The sequence below is a fragment of the Lethenteron reissneri genome, chromosome 22 (genome assembly GCF_015708825.2).
Source record: "Lethenteron reissneri isolate LAM-NWPU_2019-01 chromosome 22, ASM1570882v1, whole genome shotgun sequence".
In the NCBI taxonomy this organism is placed as follows: Eukaryota; Metazoa; Chordata; class Hyperoartia; order Petromyzontiformes; family Petromyzontidae; genus Lethenteron; species Lethenteron reissneri.
In genome coordinates this window covers 13,109,704-13,130,419 of record NC_083800.1, presented here as the reverse complement: position 1 = coordinate 13,130,419, position 20,716 = coordinate 13,109,704, and the positions used below count along the sequence as shown (strand labels likewise).

Below are 20,716 nucleotides of genomic sequence, written 5' to 3'. Positions count from 1 at the left end.
ACACCCCGTTTGTGGATGGGGAGGGGTCCTAGCTGTCTTGGACCCGGCTGGGATGTCAAGAGAGTCACACGTGCGCAGCCTGCCGCTCGCAGGCTCCCTCCGCGCTACTCACCAGGCTCGGTACTCACCAGGCTCGCTACTCACCAGGCTCGCTACTCACCAGGCTCGCTACTCACCAGGCTCGCTACTCACCAGGCTCGCTACTCACCAGGCTCGCTACTCACCAGGCTCGCTACTCACCAGGCTCGCTACTCACCAGGCTCGCTACTCACCACACTCACCAGGCTCACCCCTCACCACACTCACCAGGCTCACCCCTCACCACACTCACCAGGCTCGCTACTCACCACACTCACCAGGCTCACCCCTCACCACACTCACCAGGCTCGCTACTCACCACACTCACCACACTCGCCAGGCTCCCTCCTCGCTACTCCCACACTCACCAGGCTCGCCACTCACCAGGCTCACACCTCACCACACTCACCACACTCACCAGGCTCGCTCCTCACCACACTCACTAAGCTCACCCCTCACCAAACTCGCTACTCACCACACTTGCCAGGCTGGTTAGACACCGCATTCACTCGACTCGCCACCACACCCCAACACACTCGCTACACACCGACAGCCACCGCGCTCAGGTGCCGCATTCCGCTTGGCCGCTCCGGTGATCTCCCTAACCCCCTCCGTGTCCCCTGACCTCCACGCTCACGAAGAGACACAATACTTACGGGGGGGGTCACACCATCACTGAGCTCCCCGTGCGTGTCCGCAGGCTCCGTGTTAACCGAAGAGACGCAGCATGAGCGTGGTGCGGCGCGGCTCGGCCGGGCTCCTGCTGCTTCGCGTCGGCGTCTGGAGTCGCCGAGTCGTCGCCGCCGCCTCCTCCTCCTCGGCTTCCCCGCGTGGCCCGGCGTGGCTGGCCCCGTCGGCCGTGGCCTGGGGTGGTCGCTGCCTCCCTGCCTCTGCCTTCTCGTCGGGGCCGAGGCCGGCCGACACGTCGCTGTTCGTGCCGCTGGTCGTGCAGCCGGCGGTCGGCGGCAGCGAGGAGAACATCGGAGCCGAGCTCACGCAGTCACTCGACAAGAGTGAGCCGAGAGGAAGCTCTGGAGTTTTAAACAAATGTGTTATATTTTGATTTAAAGCTTTCGTGACTGCAGGGATTCATCTTCTTGGTTCTTTCGGTAAAGTCACGTAGAAGGGAAATAATAAAATTATTAAAAATAAAATACAATTCTCACGACGTTTCGGCCACAACGCAAGCAGCCGTCCTCAGGTGAAGAACAGGTCTGTCGGAAAGACAGCGTCTGAATGACGTTTCGACTGCAACACAAGCAATCATCATCAGGTGTGAAATCCACAGAAAGAACATTTTATGATGATTGCTTGTGTTGCAGTCGAAACGTCGTGAGAATTTTGATTGTTTTTTATTATTTTATTATTTCACTTTTACGTGACTTTACCGAAAGAACAAAGAAAATGTATTATCTTTGAGTTCTTTCGGTGAAGTCACGTGGGAAGAAAATGAATTAAATGATAGAGTACGACGTTTCGATTGCAATACAAGCAACCGTCGTCAGGTAGAACTACATTTGAGAGAGAGAAAAAAAAAGATTTTCTTGACTTTACCGAAAGAAGCAAAGAGTAATTCCTGCAGTCACGAAAGCTTCAAAGCAAATATATTCTCATGAAATCAGTCGCGAGATCTGGAAGTGTATTTCGTGGCTTGGCTTAAACATCACGACAACAATTTGACGGCGGAGCAAATCGTGTTGATGGGTTGGGGTGTGTGGGGGGGTGGTGCTGGTGCGTGAGAAGCAGCAGTGGGAACCAACGTGCCTGGTCCGGCTGGAGTTGTACGTGGAGACTGCAAATGCAGTGCATTGGAATTCTACAGGCAGATTAAGGCAACCATAACATAGGTTCTTTGGGTTAGATGGCGTATAAATGTATAAATGTGTCGTTCAATCCGCCACCACCCGACGCAGCCAATTAGTAAGGTTTGTCACGTAAACAGAACGTGGCCAATTCGTCACTAGCATAGCACTAACCGGTTGTATGTCGCCCGGCTTACGGTGTTTTTGCCTTGCCCATGTCATTTCAAATGCCTTTGCTTTCAACAGTATAGCAATCAACTGAAATTGCATAATAACTAAATAGAGAAGGTGTGAAGCGAGTCGTAAAAAATAGGACCAAATATTACCCGCGAAACGTCGAACTCGAATTGTAATTGTTGTGAGTTTACTCTCCAACACACCGGGGTGCTGAACTATTAACGAACTGGCATGTTTTGTTTATTACTAATTTGCCGTGTCAGGTGGTGGCGGGTTTATCGACATATTTACGCAATATAATAAAAAAACCTCAGGAATATATTTTCGAAACATATGACTATAATCTGTGCGAGTGACGCTGGGAAATGCATCAGAATGCGTAACTTGGCCAGGTAGTGAAGTGGGGACAGAATTAAAATGCATTTGGAAGCTGAACTTAATAATGTAAAGTAACGATCCCTGTAGTGTGATCTACAGAACACGTGGTTTCAATCAGTACATATTATCTGCTCACGGAATATGGATGAGAAATATGGTCACAAAGACACCAGCACAAAGAGAGAGAAGTTAACGCTCTGAAGTTTTAATTACTTTTGAGATGCAGGAAGCGAAATGCATGCAAGTTTGAAACAGCGTAGTTGACTCAAAAAAAGTTAACTTGTTGCCGGAAGGGATGATGGCTGGTGGTCGAGACTAAGATTATAATGGCAGCCGAAGTAGGGAAATCGCTCAACGTGACAACTGTGGAGATGGCGACTGGATATTGTAAATGTTGATTTGAAATTTTTTTTAATTTAATTACAGCAGTTCCACTGCTGGATTATTTTTTCCGCCTGAGGACGGCCGCTTGTGTTGCGATCGAAACATCGTGATATATTATTATTTTTTTACTTTATTTTTCTACCTACGTGACTTTACCGAAAGAACCAAAGAATTGCAGAATGTGGTGGACGTTTTAAAATATTTCACATCGACTGAGGAGTCGAGTTTCACCGAGGCAAGGATGGAATGTCATTGTCCATCATGTTCAACAGTTGTGAATTCGTACTTAAATCTGGTCGAAGGGAAACGAGAATGACTTGCTGTTACATCTCTTTTGTAATGTTGCTGGTATTACTTCTACCTCGGTATTTGGTTCATGACTGTCACTCAGTAACCGATCCTTACGAATTTCCCACCACAGTTTTCAGGTAATGGTGAAAATTGATTCTCTGTATTTATTTCAAATATGTGTGAGAAATATATAACCGATATGTTACTATAAATAATATGTCGGTGAAATTGGAGGGTTTTAGAGCTTATTTTCTAGAAATTCAAACAAGTATTATTTGGTAATATGTAGATAGTTTTAATGCACGCCTCTCAGAATGTTTTTGGTGCATTTCCTAACTTGTGTTTTATTGTTTCTGCTCGTAGATGAGGTTTTGAAAATATTGAACAAATTCTACAAGCGGAAGGAGATGCAGAAACTGGGAGTGGACAATGGCTTAGATGGTAATTCTTTTGCCTTTTTCACATTTATAAAATGTATTCACCAAACATGAACCTGATATGCTCACTGAAGCAGCAATGGGATTAATTAAAGAGCAGTTGTTTTTTGTGTCACGTTCTTTTATTATGTGTCTTTCACATTGCTTTATAAACACAGACGGAGCCTTTTTAATGTAATTTTATTTTAAACGAAAATAATTGTACATAGATAATTGGGTTCTTGATTATCCTTTTACCAAAAGACCCAAAGAGTATCCTTTAAAACATAAATATTACAGTATGACTCATAAGATAGCTTTAAAAATGTTATTTTACAGCTGGCAATCTCTAAAGTTTGCCAAAAAACAGTTTCTTAAATCAAGAGATGTCTACAATTGGGATTATTATACATCTCACATGCATATTTCTGGTTTTCATATAAGGAATATTACACCATCTATGTGCTATTTATCTTTTGATAAGTATCTTGATAAACAACTCAATACTCTAATCAACAAATGTTTGTCCTTTATTTTATGACCAGTGATCCGTCTTACTACAAACAAAGTCCATAATGTAGGTTTTTGGGTTAGATCACTAACAAATTATAAATTTGTCATTAAACCCGCCACCACCCGACGCAGCCGAATAGTAAGGTTTTTCACATAAACAAAACATGCCAATTCGTTACTAGTTCAGCACACAAACAAAGTGTTCAGCGTCTTAAAATATTTCGCTCAGCATGTTTGTCAAGGTCGCTAAACGGGAATTGCGTAACGTGCCGTTAAAAATATTTTACGATCAACATCATCCAGCAGCGGATCGATTATGGCAGCCGATGACAACAGTTGCTAATTACTGCTTGGTGTGTGTGTGTGTGCTTGTTTGGCGACACAGCACGGCTCTTTCACCAAGCGTTCATCAGTTTCCGCAAGTGGGTGATGGAGTCAAATGCACTTCCCGTCGAGTTCCACATCGCACTGAGTGACATCTCCTGTGGGGCAGGTACGCAGCTGCGCTCTTAGCCTGGGACAACGTCTTTGCATTGCTCGGCACGGTTGCCTCATCACGCTGTGATTTGATGATGAGAGAGAAAGTGATGAGAGATAAAGTAATGAGATGAATTGATGATGCACTGTATGATAATATAAGGTAAGTTATTTGATAAACTTTTATTTAATGCTTAAACATGTTTTACTTAGTTTATTATCACCAATTTTTGTGTTATGATATTTTGCATGTATTTAATAGCTTATTTATTTATGATAATATCTGGAACGTATCCCTTGCGAATAACGAGGGAATACTGTATTTCATTGGCATACATTGCAATGCTTTGTTCATTACTCCATACGTTTATACAACTCCCCCTTCAAGCTCCCGGTCAGTTATTCCTGATCTTACTGGCTGCTCTCTCTGTCAGTTCAGCATTGCCTCTGGGAAAACTGTCTCCTGTTAAATCCGTTAACATATGAGGTCATGATCATAGGCAGTCGAGAGGCTTTCCCGAATGCCATCTACTCCTGACCTGCCAAAGCTGGGTGCCTCATCACATCAACCACCCATCCCAAGATGCTTCGTGTCCTATTAGCTCAGAACCTGAGTTTGGACTTTCACATTTCATCCATTGTCCACATTTCCAATCACCACCTCACCAGGCTTCGTAATATTTTCCCTCTCCTCGGAACACTTAGTTGCCAAACGCCATTGCCTCCTACTCTACCTACCGTCTGATCTAGACTGGACTTCACTGCAACGCTGTGTTCTCCGGCACATCTACAAAACATCTCAAGCATCTCCAGCACATTCACAAGTGCCTTGCCCCGCACACTACTCGGCACTAGACGTGATTCCTTCATCCATTCCTCAGACCTAACTCCACTGGCATCCAGGGCGCCGCGGTGACAAGATGTTTACTCCCTCGCCTGGTATGCAGGAGGTTATGGGTGCGATCCTGAACCTGATGCCTGCTGTATATTTGGAGTTTGCATGTTCTCCCCATTGTTGATTGCATTTTTCTCCGGCTTTTCCCTCCATATTTAGAAACAGGCTTTTAGAGTATTTGGCTGCTATTAATTTCCACGTGATAAGCAACTTAATTGAGCTATCATTTGTGGCCAGGTCGCTTCTGAAAAAGAGCTACATAGCTCAGTGGGCTTTACCTGGTAAAATAAAAAATAATTTCATAGTTCAACAATGCACCTGTCCAAAGTGGCTGCCCTCTGTTACAAAGCACACACACTCACACCCTGGGTCACAAATGGTCTCATCGTAGGTTCCATCTCGCAACTTCCAGTCTGCCACAAGTGCCCTTCTCCTCCTTGGCAAGCCCATCATCTCGTGAACCAGACAAGGCGAACGTCGCTTCTCTGTCCTGGCTGTGGCCGTCTGATATTCACTCCCTCCTCTCCAACTGTGCCGCACATCGGTATCGGGGGCACTTTTGTGATAGAGGCAAAAAATTACTCTTGAATAGTAAAATGTTGGTTTACTTGTTTTGTATGTGTGTTGAACTTCTTTCGCACCGTACCATACGTAGCCAACTGTGCTAATCGGAGGTGCGGGGGAAGAACAACAAACTGAACGCAAAAAGCAGTTCTGGAGTAATTAGTTTAAAATTTATTGGCGTCATGCATCGCTCCGTTGACGCAGTTGGGCTGTGTTGTAAGATGGTTCAAATTGTTCTTTTTTGTATTACCGGTAACCAATTGGAAAAAAACATCTAAAAGAAAAGTGACCGGATCGCCGCACGCATAGGAAACTTAGACCACCGTACCATTTGTGCCTTCTTGCTTCTTGCGTGCCATTCAGTGCAGTCATGACTACGATTAATTTGGGAATTGTTACTGGTTCCTGACTTTGACAAGTGGTAATCACTTATAAAAAATGGTTACCAGTTTACCGGTTTGATAAGCCTAATGAATTGTACCCACTTTGATTAAAGTGTTACCGGCACAGGTGTGACTGCAGGGTGTTAGGAGATTGAGTTCCCCAGCACATTCGTGACTGTGGGGCCGTTGTCTGATCGCAGGACACGTGGACGACATCTTCCCCTACTTCTTGCAGCACTCCCGGCAGATCTTCCCCATGCTGGAGTGCATGGAGGAGCTGCGCAAGATCAGTGACCTTCGGTTCCCCAGTAACTGGTTTGTACTTTTAAATCCAATTCCCCTGTGTGCATTCTCTTTATTTAAAGTATGTTTTTTTTCCTTAAACAAATCGATGCCTATTGATGTATTCGTGCTGTGAATGTCAACAACGTTAGTTGTCAGCATACTTCTAAATTGTACGACTAACACACTGCTGCTTCGCATGACTGGAGCACACAGATATTTTTCGTTATTGCCAAGCCACTAAGTGTGGCTACGTTCAAATTAAGCCACCAACCTATAATCCTCCAGAACAAAAATGGAATTTGTTTACGTAATAATTTACTCAACACAAAAGACGCTGCGACATCAAATTTCTAAAAGTGAGACCTGTTTTACATTACTCATAACAGTCCTTAGCTTTCAAATATAAAATTACCGCAGTGAATAATAAAATGAAAGAAGCAATATATCACAAGAGCAGCAGTATCCAGGGTCGCACCATGAGCAATTTCCATTTGCGCGCTTTTAGATGCGCTTCTTCGGCCGTCTGGAACGCTCTTCCATACGATATTAGGAAGCCACTAGAGCTATGCACTATTCGGCCGAGATTGAAAACTCATTTCTTTCGAACTGCTTTTTGTGGCTTCAGCCTCTTCATGAATTAATTCAACATTTGTTGTGAGCTCAGAAATAGAATGCAATTTTTCATTCAAATTTCCTCGATTTTTATTCTGACTTTCTGGATTTTGTTCTGACGATGCTTGACGTATTCAATGTCGCTTATCTAATGGCTATACACTTTTAAGTCTGGATTGAAAACTCATATCTTTCGAACTGCTTATCGTCTTTTAGTTTGTTGTCCTTCCCCCACACCTCTGATTAGCATGGTTGGCTACGTACGGTGCCAAGAAGTTCAACATCGTAAATACACGACCGCTCTCGTGTTTTTTGCAGGTACCCAGAGGCACGGACCATGCAGCGCAAGATCGTGTTCCACGCGGGCCCCACCAACAGTGGCAAGACTCACCACGCCATTCAGCGTTTCCTGGCGGCACGCTCGGCCGTCTACTGTGGCCCGTTGAGGCTGCTCGCTCACGAGATCTACGAGCGCAGCAAAGGAGCGGTCGGTGTGCGCACCGCCACACAAACCAAGATCTCCCGTGTAGCCTTTTAACAGTCTGTTGGGGCAAGTGTTGGCGAGTGGATGGTGGTTAACACCACGCCCAGCCCCCTTTGTCATTCCAGTGCTGATATTCACACATCGCACCGGGTACTCATGTAATGCTGATTCGACCTAGTGACGACCCAGGACTGGTTCAGATATTTATTCTGAGTGAATAGGAATCGAACTCGGATCGCCGGGTTCGGAGCACAAAGCACATAATTGCTATGAAGTTAGGCCTATTATCCAAAACATGGTCTATGACGTTTCCTTTTAAAGCAGTGATATTGATGAATATGTTGTGGTTTGTTTTTTGTTATTCTGTGTGCTTGTGTACCGCTGCCAAAGCAATATCACCAGATTATAAGCTCAAAACAGAAGCTGTACTCACGTGCTCTTGTGTGTGTGTGTGGCTTTGACCTGTCTCTGGGTGGTAGGGCGTACCATGTGACCTGGTGACGGGTGAGGAGCGGTTATTCGCCTCTGAGGAGGGTCGGCCGTCCTCCCACGTGGCCTGCACCATCGAAATGTGCAGCACCAACATAATGTGTAAGTCAGGGGTGGCCAACCTGTAACAGCCCAGGAGCCAAAGAGTACCCATGAGTTCTGCAAAGAGCCAGGTGTATATTGTATAAGTGTGTTTGTAGATCAACAGTTTTCGCCACAGCACGGGTAGACATTCTTCACTCCTGTGATAGCACATTCCACGTTATGCCCCTTTGATAGAGCCACATGTGTGTGGATTAAAGGGCCACATGCAGCTCAGGAGACGCCAGTTGGCCACCACTAGTGTCGGCCCGATACGTGCGTGCGTAAGAAGTCCCAGTGAAAACATTGGCAACGTTGAGACGCTCAAGATTTCCGTGGTTTGCCTCATTATTAGGAAGCCAATTAGAGCTATGCACTTTTAAATGTAGATTTAAAAATTTATTTCTTTCAAACTTTTTGTGTGAAGTTTGTTGGCCTTCCTCCCACACCTCCAATTAGCACGGTTCAACATATATCGAGGATAATCGTCCATTCTCAGTTTACTTATAGATAGTAGGAAGTCTTATGATGTAAATTATTCATCACTATTTGCACAAAATTAGCATCATATCCATTAACTTTGATGTAAGTGGGAGCTCTGGTATTAGAACGTGTACCGCAGAGCGCAGTGACCGTCCTCCACCATCATGGTTATCCATCGTCATCCATCAACCGTGGCAACAATAGCACGTGTCATTGGTGACAGTGATGCCACCATCCCTCACCATCCCTTCACCAACATCATCATTTGCATCATCGTTTCCTTTGTCATCATCAGTAATCAACCCTCACGACTGACAAAGCATTGCGAGACCATCATCCAGATCTGGATAGAAGAGTGCCATACATTTAATAATACATCTGAGAAATGCAAATATGTGCTGTGAGTGGTGGTGTATTTTCACGTATTTGGCATCGACGGCTGTGAATTGTTTGGCCTGAGCGACGACTGTGTGTAATGTACCCGCTAGATGAGGTGGCCGTTGTGGATGAGATCCAGATGATAAGGGACCCCGGACGAGGATGGGCGTGGACCAGGGCGTTGCTGGGTAAGATGCACGTGTGCGCCTCCCTAGCGTCGCGTCCAACTCCACGACGACGGAATTATGAAGGAGAATGTAGATGTTAAGCAGAACATTACATCAAGTATGCACGTGCAAAGAAGGACATATACACTATCGAACTAGGTGGCTCAGTTCTTAACCCTTTCTGTTCCGAGACGTCTGCAAATTGCAGGGTGGGTTCCATTCACCACTGAAGCTCGGAACGTGCAATTAGCGTTAATTTTATTTCGAGAGGCAGAGAACTGTAGCGACACGACCGCACTCTTGACAGCTAGCGCCAAACTAACTGCCACACGCCTTCCCGCATGGCCTTGTGGGAGCCTCGGTACCGATAAAGTTATTTTAGTTTTTCATTTTATTCCATCCCGATGACGCAATGAAAACTGATGACGTACATGTACGTCATCATTTTTTATTACGTCATCATACGTGTTAGTCATCGGAATGGGAAAGGGTTAAGATAGCCAGGAGCCATCACATGATTCGAATTGCCATGAGCTGAATCGTCAGTTTGAAGTGAAGGTGACTAAGGTATCCGGGGGGAATTGGCTTTGGCTTTTTGTAGATGTTGAGACAGATCTGGGTTTCACTGAGCAATATGATCAACAATCTCAAGAGCAACTCCCTTGTTAGATGACATTTCAGTTTCATCATGAACCCAAAGAGGCCGTCTTTGTCTTGTTTTCAAGTGTCTGTGCCCTCAACATTCTGTTCTCACAAAAAACACACGTCGCATTACTTGGCCCGTCAGACCTTTAGTTTGATACCCTTTGTTCTGTTGTTCCTCGCACGCACAACTTTGCCTTCTCACGCTTTTTGTCTCTGGCTTTTTCCCGATAACTTAACGTACGCGTCGTGTCGCTCGCGCCGCCTCCTGTACGCGTGCCTTGTCGTACCGCTTCTTACCCCGCACCCTCAGGGCTGTGTGCTGAAGAGGTCCATGTGTGCGGGGAGCCAGCTGCCATCGCGCTGGTCAGGGACCTCATGTTCACCACGGGCGAGGAGGTGGAGGTGAGAAGCAATGCCCAGTGAATAAGAACAAGTCTCGCGCTGGTCAGACTTATAATGCTCCCTCATCCCATCTTCTCCCCCGAGTTTTGTTAACATGAAGCAGAGAGGGAAGCGTAATGCCTTTGGACCTGAGATCACCTTTACTGCAGAAGAAGCGATTGACTAACTGGGTTTTTTTCGGAGAAATATTAAGGAAAAATTAGATGACGTTAATCATGAATGGACAATAATAGATTACTTAAACATTCACGTTAACTCTTTTTTTACCACTGAGCTACCAATGTATTTAGGACAGAGTTATTCATTACAATAAATGTTTCTATTGTAATTAATGGTTTTATTGTAATTAATGGTTTTATTGTAATGAATAAGGGGAGGAATCAACAGGGTTTACATGTTTTTAATGTTTTTACAATTAACAGAATATGAATGTTTATTTATATTGGATAACTGTTGGGATAACATGGATTTCCCACGTAAATTATTGAAGGCAGATGCTGTATATTTAGTAAATGTTAGTCACGTGTCATTTATGTTTTTTTGGCGATAAAATCTAAAACCTGCTGTGGATATGACGTGAACCATTTAATGGTTCTCTCGCTTCACTCCCCCTCTTCAGTTTCCTGTTAAACCAAAGCACAGAGCTCACTTGCACGTCTCCCTGTAACTCTTTTACTGGTGCCTCGTGCTCCCACGTTTGCACTGTCCTTTTCAATTTGTGTGTTTATGCAACTGTTGGACAATGTTTATTTTTTTTTACTTACACCTGCACCTAACTTTTTTATGGCACCTCTTGCTTTCATATATGCTCCGATTTTTTTTTGTATTATTGTGTTTCGTTTACATCCATTAAATACCTCCGTTGTTAGTTGCGCAATCTTGCTTAAGGACCCTGTACTGGTTCTCTTGCAACGTTGATGTTGTTGTCTTTGTTTTGTTGCTGCATTGCTCATGCAGCATGGATCTCCCTTGTAAAATAGCCAGGGCAACTGGCCAAAGGGGATAATCCGCGTGACATGAAATAAAACTCAATCACAAACCACGCTCCACTGCTTCAGTGGCAGCACAGCGGGAAGCAGGGCGGCTGTAATGAGATCAAAGTGAATTTCGCTAGGCTATGTGGAGAGACTTAAATCTGTGGATTTCACGATCTTCCTTGAATAATAAGAAAAATTCTTCAAGTGTGAAACCTCTATATCTGACAGCCGGTCTCGTTCGTGGATAAATATGTTTGTTTTTTTGCGATAGAGGGCTGCATGTAATTCCTTCAATAATTTTTATATTGAGGTAAGAAATGAAATGCGCTCCGAGAGGACATCCATGATGGGAGATGGAGCCATGAAATAATCTCGGGTGCAGGCGAGGTGGATTGGTAGATCACAGAACCATGATAGATGGTCACGACTTGGGGAGGCCTTCATCCAGCAGTGGATGGATCATGGCTGCTGATGATAATAATTGACCTTAAAACCCAAAACTGGCTGAAACACTTAATATTACCGGTTTAACTGTGTTGTCAAGCAGTATATCTGGCAAGAATGAAATGAAATCCAAATTCACACGCTTTACCGGCTACAGATACGCTGCAACACGAGACGTATGTATGTACGTTGAACTTCTTTCGCACCGTACATAGCCAACCGTGCTAATCGTAGGTGCCGGAGACCATCCTACCATGCTGCGGTTACGCTGAAGGCCGTGCACGCGTTTCGCGTGGCATGACAGGTGCACACGTACGAGCGGCTGACTCCCATCAGCATCGAGGACCGTGCGCTGGAGTCGCTGGACAAGCTGCAATCGGGCGACTGCGTCGTCTGCTTCAACAAGAACGATATCTACTCCATCAGTCGGCAGATTGAGGCCAGCGGCCAAGAGTGTGCTGTCATCTACGGCAGCCTGCCCCCAGGTGAGGTTTCCCCGCGTAGATTCGATGCCGTAATTCATTCGCACGGTTGGCTACGTACGGTGCGAAAGAAGTTTAATATACATACGCCGTGTCTCTACCGTGGGCTTTGCAGCTCAAGCAACACTTTGTGTATTGTCGGGAGATGTGTAAGTGGTCCCGTTGATGCCTTGTAGTGGACCTGCGCATTGCGTTGAGATTATTTAGATTATTTTTCTGCTATAAATTTCCAAATGGTAAGCCACTTTGCTGAGCTATCAATTGTGGCCAGGTTGCGTCTGAAAAAAAAAGCTAATATCTCAGTGGACTTTACCTGGTAAAATAAAAATCTTTCGTTTTTTATTTGTCTACCTTTCCTACACTCCTATCGTTTTTTTGTATTGTTTGTTGTAACGTTCTGACCTGCCCCTACTAGACATTTGTGAATAAGAGCTTTATAGCTCATCGGAATCCTCCAGTATAAATAAATATTCTGATTCTAACCAGCATGGATTACAATGGCTAACTTCCCGTTTTGAAACAAACAAGGTTTATAATATATTTAAATTTCACATGTTTTTTAAGTTGTGGTGGAAGTGGTGATTAGCATTTTGCGCTATGAAGCTGGCTATTTGAGCTAAATCCCTGGCCACGGCTAATATAATTGACGAGTGACAACTGGCCCCATGCTGATTAAGGATGATTGTATTTAGACATATGTCCAGTAAGATCTAGGTCAAATGTAAACTTGCAGATGAGCGCGGTCGTTTCTCACGTGCTTGCCCCGTCTTCTCAGGCACTAAGCTGGCGCAGGCGAAGAAATTCAATGATCCCAGCGACCCGTGCAAGATTCTGGTCGCCACCGACGCCATTGGCATGGGCCTTAACCTGTGAGTGTCCTGGGGGGACTAACAGCGGACCAATCCCTCCCTAACCGTGTCACTCTGTTCATTCGTCGGCCATTCACGATGCACGTCACGCTGGAGACCTTACACTGGAAATGTTCTCGATGGCGTATCATCGACACAAGTGTCATTCCTCAACTGCTCAATTTGGTTGTATGGGTTACTCTTCAACTTATCGGCGAGCTTAAACAATAACATCCGGTGTGTTAGAAATGCTTGTACACTCGACAATTACATTTATTTGGCTGTGTCAAGTGGTGAAAGGTCTTAATGACACATATTTGGCGAAATCATTACATGGCCTAACCCAAAAATGTATTATTATTCATTAATATTGGCCGCGAAAACCTACGTGTTACACACGACATAAATTGCCATATTCACATTTAAATTGTGATGATGAAAATGGTTTAACCTTTCCGGCAATCACACAGGAGGTGTTAAGATGTTCAAACGCCAAATAGACACCTATGGCAAGGCATATATTCTGCATTAACCACAGATTATTGTGGTCATATATGCAAATCCTTGAAGCTGACTGGCCTACACCAGAGAGAGCCTCTTTTATAGTCTTGTATCACCGGTGTTAGACCAGAGAAAGCGGTGTTAGAGCAGAGAAACCAGTGTTAGCCTAAAGAATGCCAAAAGGCAAACGGCACAAAAGCAATACAAATATCAAAGCATGAATGGCTCTGGTTAAGCAGTTTGGGTAAAGCCTATTCTTGTTTCACCATCTTGATACCGGCAAAAAGGGTCCCGTAGATATTACTTTGCAATATTGTGTTGGGGACATACCTTATTGTGTGCACTGGCATGACCTGAACTAAACGAACTAAACTTTTTATTTTACCAGGTAAGACCTTCTGCGCTATATAGCTCTTGTTCAGAAGCGACCTGGCCATCACAAATTGTAGCTCAATTAAGTCGCTTATCGTGTGGAAATCTTTTGCAGCTAAATACTCCAAATGCGTGTTTCTAAATGTGGAGGGAAAAACTGGAGGACTCGGAGAAAAATCCACGTGACCACTGAGAGAGAGACACGCTATTCAGGTCCTTCCTGATGTTTCCTCCCGTGCACTTTTAGGAGCATCCGTCGGGTGATATTCAACTCGCTGACCAAGCCCACGATGAACGAGAAGGGGGAGAAGTCGATGGAGCGCATCAGCACGTCGCAGGCGCTGCAGATCGGCGGCCGCGCCGGCCGATTTGGCTCGGCCTTCAGCCATGGCCTGGTGACGACCATGCACCGCGACGACCTACCGGTGCTGAAGGCCATCATGGCGCGCCCACTGGAGCCAATTCAGGTAACAAACAGGAGCAAGTGACCCAACGCAGTAAGATCTCTGGGTTTTATGTTCCACGAAGCTCATGCTCCACCCTAAACCGCATCCACCGCACAAACCGGGGCAGTGGATGCGGAAACCTGAGGCACAAATGGAAAATTTAAAATTCTGCAGAAGTGTGTCACTGTGGTTATCCCGAATAGAGACCGTACATTGTATAACGACGCAAATGCCCGATCCACAAATATGAAGGAGACATCACAACGATGATACACCACTCCGCTGCTCCTGACTCGGTTATCTGGCTTGACCACCTAAATGTGAAATTGTAGTCGTTGCTCTACATCGACATCAGCAGCCGTATGAAAGAAGAAGCGGAAGAAGTATCAGTGATGAGAGTTTGTTTTTGGCAGAGCGCCCTTTACTCGTCTCGGAGCACGTTCCACGCGACGAACGACCTACATCTGATCTCATCAACGCATTTGAAAGGGTGCCACCCCAGTGGCAGCTGTCCCTTGTGGGCACAAGGTAACTCGGCATCACCAGCCGCTACTGCTGACAGGAGGGGCCCGCCGATGATGCTACGCGTGATCCCAATTGAGTAATTTCTGGATCCATTTTAGATTTTTGGCAATGTGGACCATGTTGCCATGCTGTCATCACAGTTGCATAGACGTAACATAATTTACACAAGCAAGCGTTTTATCTTTTAAAGCCATTGGATAATAACCCACCTCCTCCACTCTTGTCCTTCGAAGCCCTGTATTGACTCACAAGTGACGACATCGCACGTATCCCTCTATTTAAGACCGAAGCAGGAGGATTTCTCCACAACTCTGGCTGTCGCCTGATGAAGCTAGTTGTAATTCCTGGCGAAACGGCGTACTCAGATTGTATACGTTGTGGGTTTACTCTCCAACACACCGGTGTGCTGTACTCGTAACAAATTGGCATGTTTTGTTTACGTGACAAACTTTACTAATTGGCTGTGTTGGGTGGTGGCGGGTTTAACGACACATTTATATTTACGTGATCTAACCCAAAAAAACCTGTATTATAGAGGGATCTACCAGTTGGGATGAAAAGAGGGAGCTACAACACTGCTTATGGTGGCAGGTGGTGGTTTTGTATATGGTGCTTGGTCAACTCAAAGGTTTGGTGATGCCGTTATCCTCGCTTCCACACCCTGGTGATGCAAGTTCTCACAGGAACTGGTTAATTCCTGTTCCGTCATTGTAAAGCAACACATCGTAAATTACTGGCGACTACATTGCTGGAAAGTATACACATCGTTGATCTGGAGAAGAGCCCACAGCATTACGATCTCTGCTGTTACATTTCTTCGTGTTCATCTGTGACAACTGTTGCTGCTTTGTACCCCGCTGGGTTTAGGAGGCTGGGCTGCATCCCACAGCGGAGCAAGTGGAGCTGTTTACGTACAATCTACCTCAAGCCACCCTCTCCAATATTATCGTAGGTAACGCATTGTGTAGCAAGGAACATGCTGGTTGGGTCGCACGCAGCTTTCTCTACTAGCTACGCAACACGGATTCTCCTACAGCACCCAGCAGAAGCTGTGGATACCGCGCGCTGGCACGATATACGAGAAGCACATGAGGAAAGAGACGATGGAAGCCGTGTGTGTAATGCGTAGGAAACCAAAGAACATCGACAAACGTAGAGTTGTGTGTCCGGACGTGCAATCTGCTGATAGTGTGAATGTGGGCAGCCCGTCACGAGTTGGCCCTTATTTGTGCGTGTGCTCCGATAATTAATCGGAGTCGTATTGCACTCACATCTGTGTGGCTATCTGCGATATGGCCGCTGATAACTACCTCGCCTGGTATACAGCAGGTTGTGGGTTCAATCTCGAGCCTGACGTCGGCTGCATATTTGGAGTTCTCCCCGTGGTCGCGTTGACTTTTCTCCGGGTCATACAGTTTTTCCCTCCATATATAGAAACATGCATTTAGAGTATGTGGCTGCTATACATTTCCACGTGATAAGCCACTTCGCTGAGCTATCTTTTGTGACAGCCAGTGTCCCTTTTAAAAAAGAGCTATACAGCTCTGGGCCTCCTGATAAAATATAAAAAGTGTAAAATAAAAAAAGTTTGATTTTGTGTGTTTTTGTTGACCACCCCGTCTGGTCGCAGGACATCTTTGTGAGCTTGTCGCAGGTGGACGGCCTCTTCTTTGTCTGCAACGTGGACGACTTCAAATTCCTGGCTGACATGATCCAGCACATACCACTCAACCTGCGTGTGCGTTACGTCTTCTGCACGGCGCCGATCAACCGCAAGCAGCCCTTCGTGTGCACGTCCTTCCTCAAGGCACGTCCACGTGCGGCGCGTTCGGTGTCGCGCAAGGACACGTGCGGGAGCAGTAACTGGCATGACCCTTGGATGCAATCACGGACACAGCCACAAAGCTTCTACAGCCCCACGAACACAACCACAGCCCCACGAACACAACCACAGCCCCACGAACACAACCACAACTCCACGAACACAACCACAGCCCCACAGGCACAACCGCAACGAGAGCACACACCTCAGGTTAGCACAGTTGGCTATGTACGGTGCGAATGAAGTTCAACATGCACACGGTAACTTGGCGCACGTGCACTCGTAGATGGATGTTAGAACATTACGTTGGCTCACAGCGTATGTCGCTGTCATTGGCTGAGCGATTGATGGGAGGAGCGGGAGTGTAGCGATTAGCGCGCTGCGCTACGAACCCGGCGACACGAGTTCGATTCCCGATCATGGCCAACACCAGTGACTAATATGTGAACCGGTCCTAGACCTCCCCTAGGTCGACTCAGCCTCAAATGAGTACTTGGTGCGGTGTGTCAACATTGCCATTAGGGAGACAAAGGCGGCCGAGCGTATTGCTTGCCAACCACCCCCTCGTGTGCCGTGCCAGCCTTCATAGGTGCTCGCTAACAGGACTTGCCCCAACAGCCTGTTAAGGCAAAACAGGCGATATGTGTGTTCGTGGCTAGGTGTTTTCCTGGATGAATGCCTGTGTGTCCCATTCTGCGAGAGGGTGATTACGATTGCGCGCATGTACGTGTGAACTGTTCCTTGCACGCTGCAGTTTGCGCGGCAGTACAGCCGCAACGAGCCACTGACGGTCGGCTGGCTGTGCCGCCACGTGAGCTGGCCCCTGGCTGAGCCACGCAACATCCGCGACCTCGTGCACCTGGAAGCCGTCCACGACGTCTTCGACCTCTACCTGTGGCTCAGGTGTGTAGCCCACGTGGCCCTGCATTGCTGCACTATAAGACTTCTGAGCCACTTCTGCCCTGAATCATCGTTTGCAATCAGCATTACCAATCTGACAGTATAAGTTGTTGAAAATGAATCGCTTTATGTTTTGATGTCCCTGTTATCGTAACTGCGGCATGAGCTTTGTATCATATGAAAGGTCGATAATATTACCTCTCCATTTATCATACATTTAGAATATCAAATGCATGACTTATTTGTTGGTGGTAAATCATTCTGAGAGGCATAACCACCTAAACAAATTCCTGCATTGTATCTTTGTTGAATGCTGTTTAGAGCCACACTGCTCGGCCATTTATCAACATTCTCGCCTCGGCAGGCCATTATACTATTATTATTACCTTGGTGCCAGCCATTGCTTTGCTTTGACGTTCCCACGGCCGCAATGTTCATGCCACAGCTACCGCTTCATGGACATGTTTCCGGACGCCGTACTGGTGCGCGACCTCCAGCAACAGTTGGACAGCGCGATCCAGGAGGGGGTACGCAACATCACGCGCCTCATCCGTGCTACGGAGGAGAGCAGGGCCGGCGGCGGCGTGCCGCACAAGCAGGGCAGCGGCGATGACGACGGCAGTTCCCCCGACAGCCCAAACAGGTCGTCCCAGACCCAGGGGCCCGACCGCGCCGGTAGCACTGGGTACAGGAGGAAGGGCCAAGGGGCCAAGAACCAGGGCCCCGGGGGAGCAGCAGACATGCGGGTTACGAACACCACTTTGAAGGCGACAAAGGGCAGCTCTCTGTCCGAGCAGCTGCTGCAACAGGGTCTTCTGACACAACAGATGCTGAACCAGCTGCGGAGAGAGCTGGCGCGCGACAAGAAATCGCGGAGCAACGCTGAGGGCGACGATGGCGATGGTGACAAACCGGGCCACAGGGGAAACTCGCCAGGAGGTGCGAGGGGACCTCAGGGGTAATACGAAGAGGAGCGAATGTTTTCGCGTTTGACATCCTCCTGACTAAATGGAACATCGTGCGTTCGCTTTGTAGATATTGGTAGGGGCAAGTTGTCGTCAATTCAAATAGATAGAGTATTATCTGTGCCGTCGACAGCTTGATTTTTACCCTATTGAAAGTGTAAAAGGCGACTGAAGTTGTCACTTTGCCTTCTGATAACTTTAATCTGACGATTGCCTAATTTCGGCTTTGTTGTTGCAGTGCCCTGACCTATATATCATGGGATGCATCATAAGTGATCCACATGCATATTTGTTTTAATTGCATTGACTGCATAATACAGGAACATTGACTGTGGACTCAACGGGTCGAAGACAATAAATGCCATCCAAAGGTGAAATCAATTTTCACTGGCACGTTAATTTTTTTAATATGTGGTTGGATGATCGTGTTTTCTGGAGGATGTTGAATGTAATATTAAGTATCATTTTAAGTATAACTGATTATAATAACATTAAATAAAGCTAAAGTGCGTTATTATTCCATGCTTGCGTAGTATTGAAGATCGCTTAAATCACATGTTACTGACTAAAATATGCCAGCCAGACCACGTACGTGTATATTGATGACAGTTGTTTGAATGTGTGCGAGCTTTTATACAGAAATTAAAAACTGATACTCATGGGTTCTTTCGGTAAAGTCACGTATGTAGAAATAAAATTAAATTAAAATACATCACGACGTTTCGAACGCAACACAAGCGCTCGTCCTCAGGTGAAAATGGCGTAAACCACACAGCGAGGGAACACGCAGAGGGACATCATACACAGAGTACACAGAGGACGGCAAACTGCACGGAGGCAAATACAGCGAGCAGATGGGAGACGCGAACTCGGCAAACCTTAGTAATATAATGCGATGCAACCCAGTTGGCCAACAACACACTAAACCTGGTTGACCCCACGTACTTCAAAAGACTGCTAAATCTTGTGTTCATCTTCTAGGTTGAACACACTAAGGTAAACAGAGGATAAGGACTCGTGAACAGACACGAGGTACAAGGTAGCAGAGATACATAGAGAAGACAGGGAAAGGTGTTTTGGGCAGTACAGAGAGACAACGAGCAACACCATACCAAGAGACACATGGAGAGGCACATACAGGGACTTATATCGGCTGTAGAGGTGGGGGAAGGGAATGGTAACCATGCAAGGACATGCAAATACCAATGCAGGCAACAAATCGGGGGAAACACATGGGGAAACGAAAACGGAGAAGCACATGGGAAACAAACGAAAACGTAACCTCGGTAAACGAAGCAAAATTACAACAAGTGGAGATACACAGAGAAGACAACACAGGCAAATATGTTTTGGACATCATTGTAAGGACACCCTCCCCGTAGAGGTGGATTAATCTAGTTTTATATTTATAAGGTTTGCCGAGTTCGCGTCTCCCATCTTCTTGCTGTATTTGCCTCCGTGCAGTTTGCCGTTCTCGGTGTGATCTGTGTGTGATGTCCTACTGTGTGCTCCCTCGCTGTGTGGTTTACACCATTTTCACCTGAGGACGAGTGCTTGTGTTTCGTTCGAAACGTCGTGATCTATTTTAATTTTATTTGTATTTTATTTCTCCATACGTGACTTTACCGAAAGAACCAATGAGTATAGTAATTCTTGCAGTCACGAAAGCTTCAATCCTAGATTAAATTAAAAACTTACCTGAGAAATGCCACCTTCCCGTCCCCCGTGTGACGTTGTACAATGGGGAATTAAACCATTATTTATGAACATAAAATACAGATTTTTTTTTGTGTTATGGTCGCTGAGCACAGGGCTCAAAGGCCCAAAATTTCAAACACCTCCGATTAGCACGGTTGGCTAAGTACGGTGCGAAAGAAGTTGAACATGCATACTACTTAATGTGTTATCAATCTGTTTTAAGTACTTTTTCGTGGATTGAGCAAGGTTGTGAGAACTTGGGAAAATAAACTATGGGAGGGAATTCACAAGTCGAGCAGTGCCAAAAAACTAAAGTAAACTTTAATTTATCAAGTAAAGCTCACTTAGAGCT

General features: G+C 45.9%; 1 protein-coding gene across 1 annotated transcript; it reads left to right on the top strand.

Annotated features, from left to right (window-relative positions):
* The first annotated feature begins 33 nt into the window (after nt 1–33).
* On the top strand, nt 34–19,183 carry SUPV3L1 (Suv3 like RNA helicase). The gene is made up of 16 exons (XM_061556617.1): nt 34–120; nt 779–1,091; nt 3,474–3,551; nt 4,425–4,532; nt 6,559–6,673; nt 7,574–7,742; nt 8,219–8,330; nt 9,281–9,358; nt 10,293–10,384; nt 12,110–12,290; nt 13,063–13,156; nt 14,256–14,475; nt 15,847–15,927; nt 16,610–16,786; nt 17,556–17,704; nt 18,147–19,183. The coding sequence occupies exons 2-16, from the start codon at nt 806–808 to the stop codon at nt 18,661–18,663; spliced, it is 2,457 nt and encodes an 818-aa protein (XP_061412601.1). The 5' UTR covers nt 34–120; nt 779–805; the 3' UTR covers nt 18,664–19,183.
* The last annotated feature ends 1,533 nt before the right edge of the window (nt 19,184–20,716 follow it).

Coding starts and splice junctions, on each gene's coding strand:
- SUPV3L1 (XM_061556617.1), top strand. CDS start 806: ATGAGCGTGGTGCGGCGCGGCTCGGCCGGGCTCCTGCTGCTTCGCGTC. Junction 3,552..4,424: donor AGTGGACAATGGCTTAGATG/GTAATTCTTTTG, acceptor TTGGCGACACAG/CACGGCTCTTTCACCAAGCG. Junction 8,331..9,280: donor GTGCAGCACCAACATAATGT/GTAAGTCAGGGG, acceptor TGTACCCGCTAG/ATGAGGTGGCCGTTGTGGAT.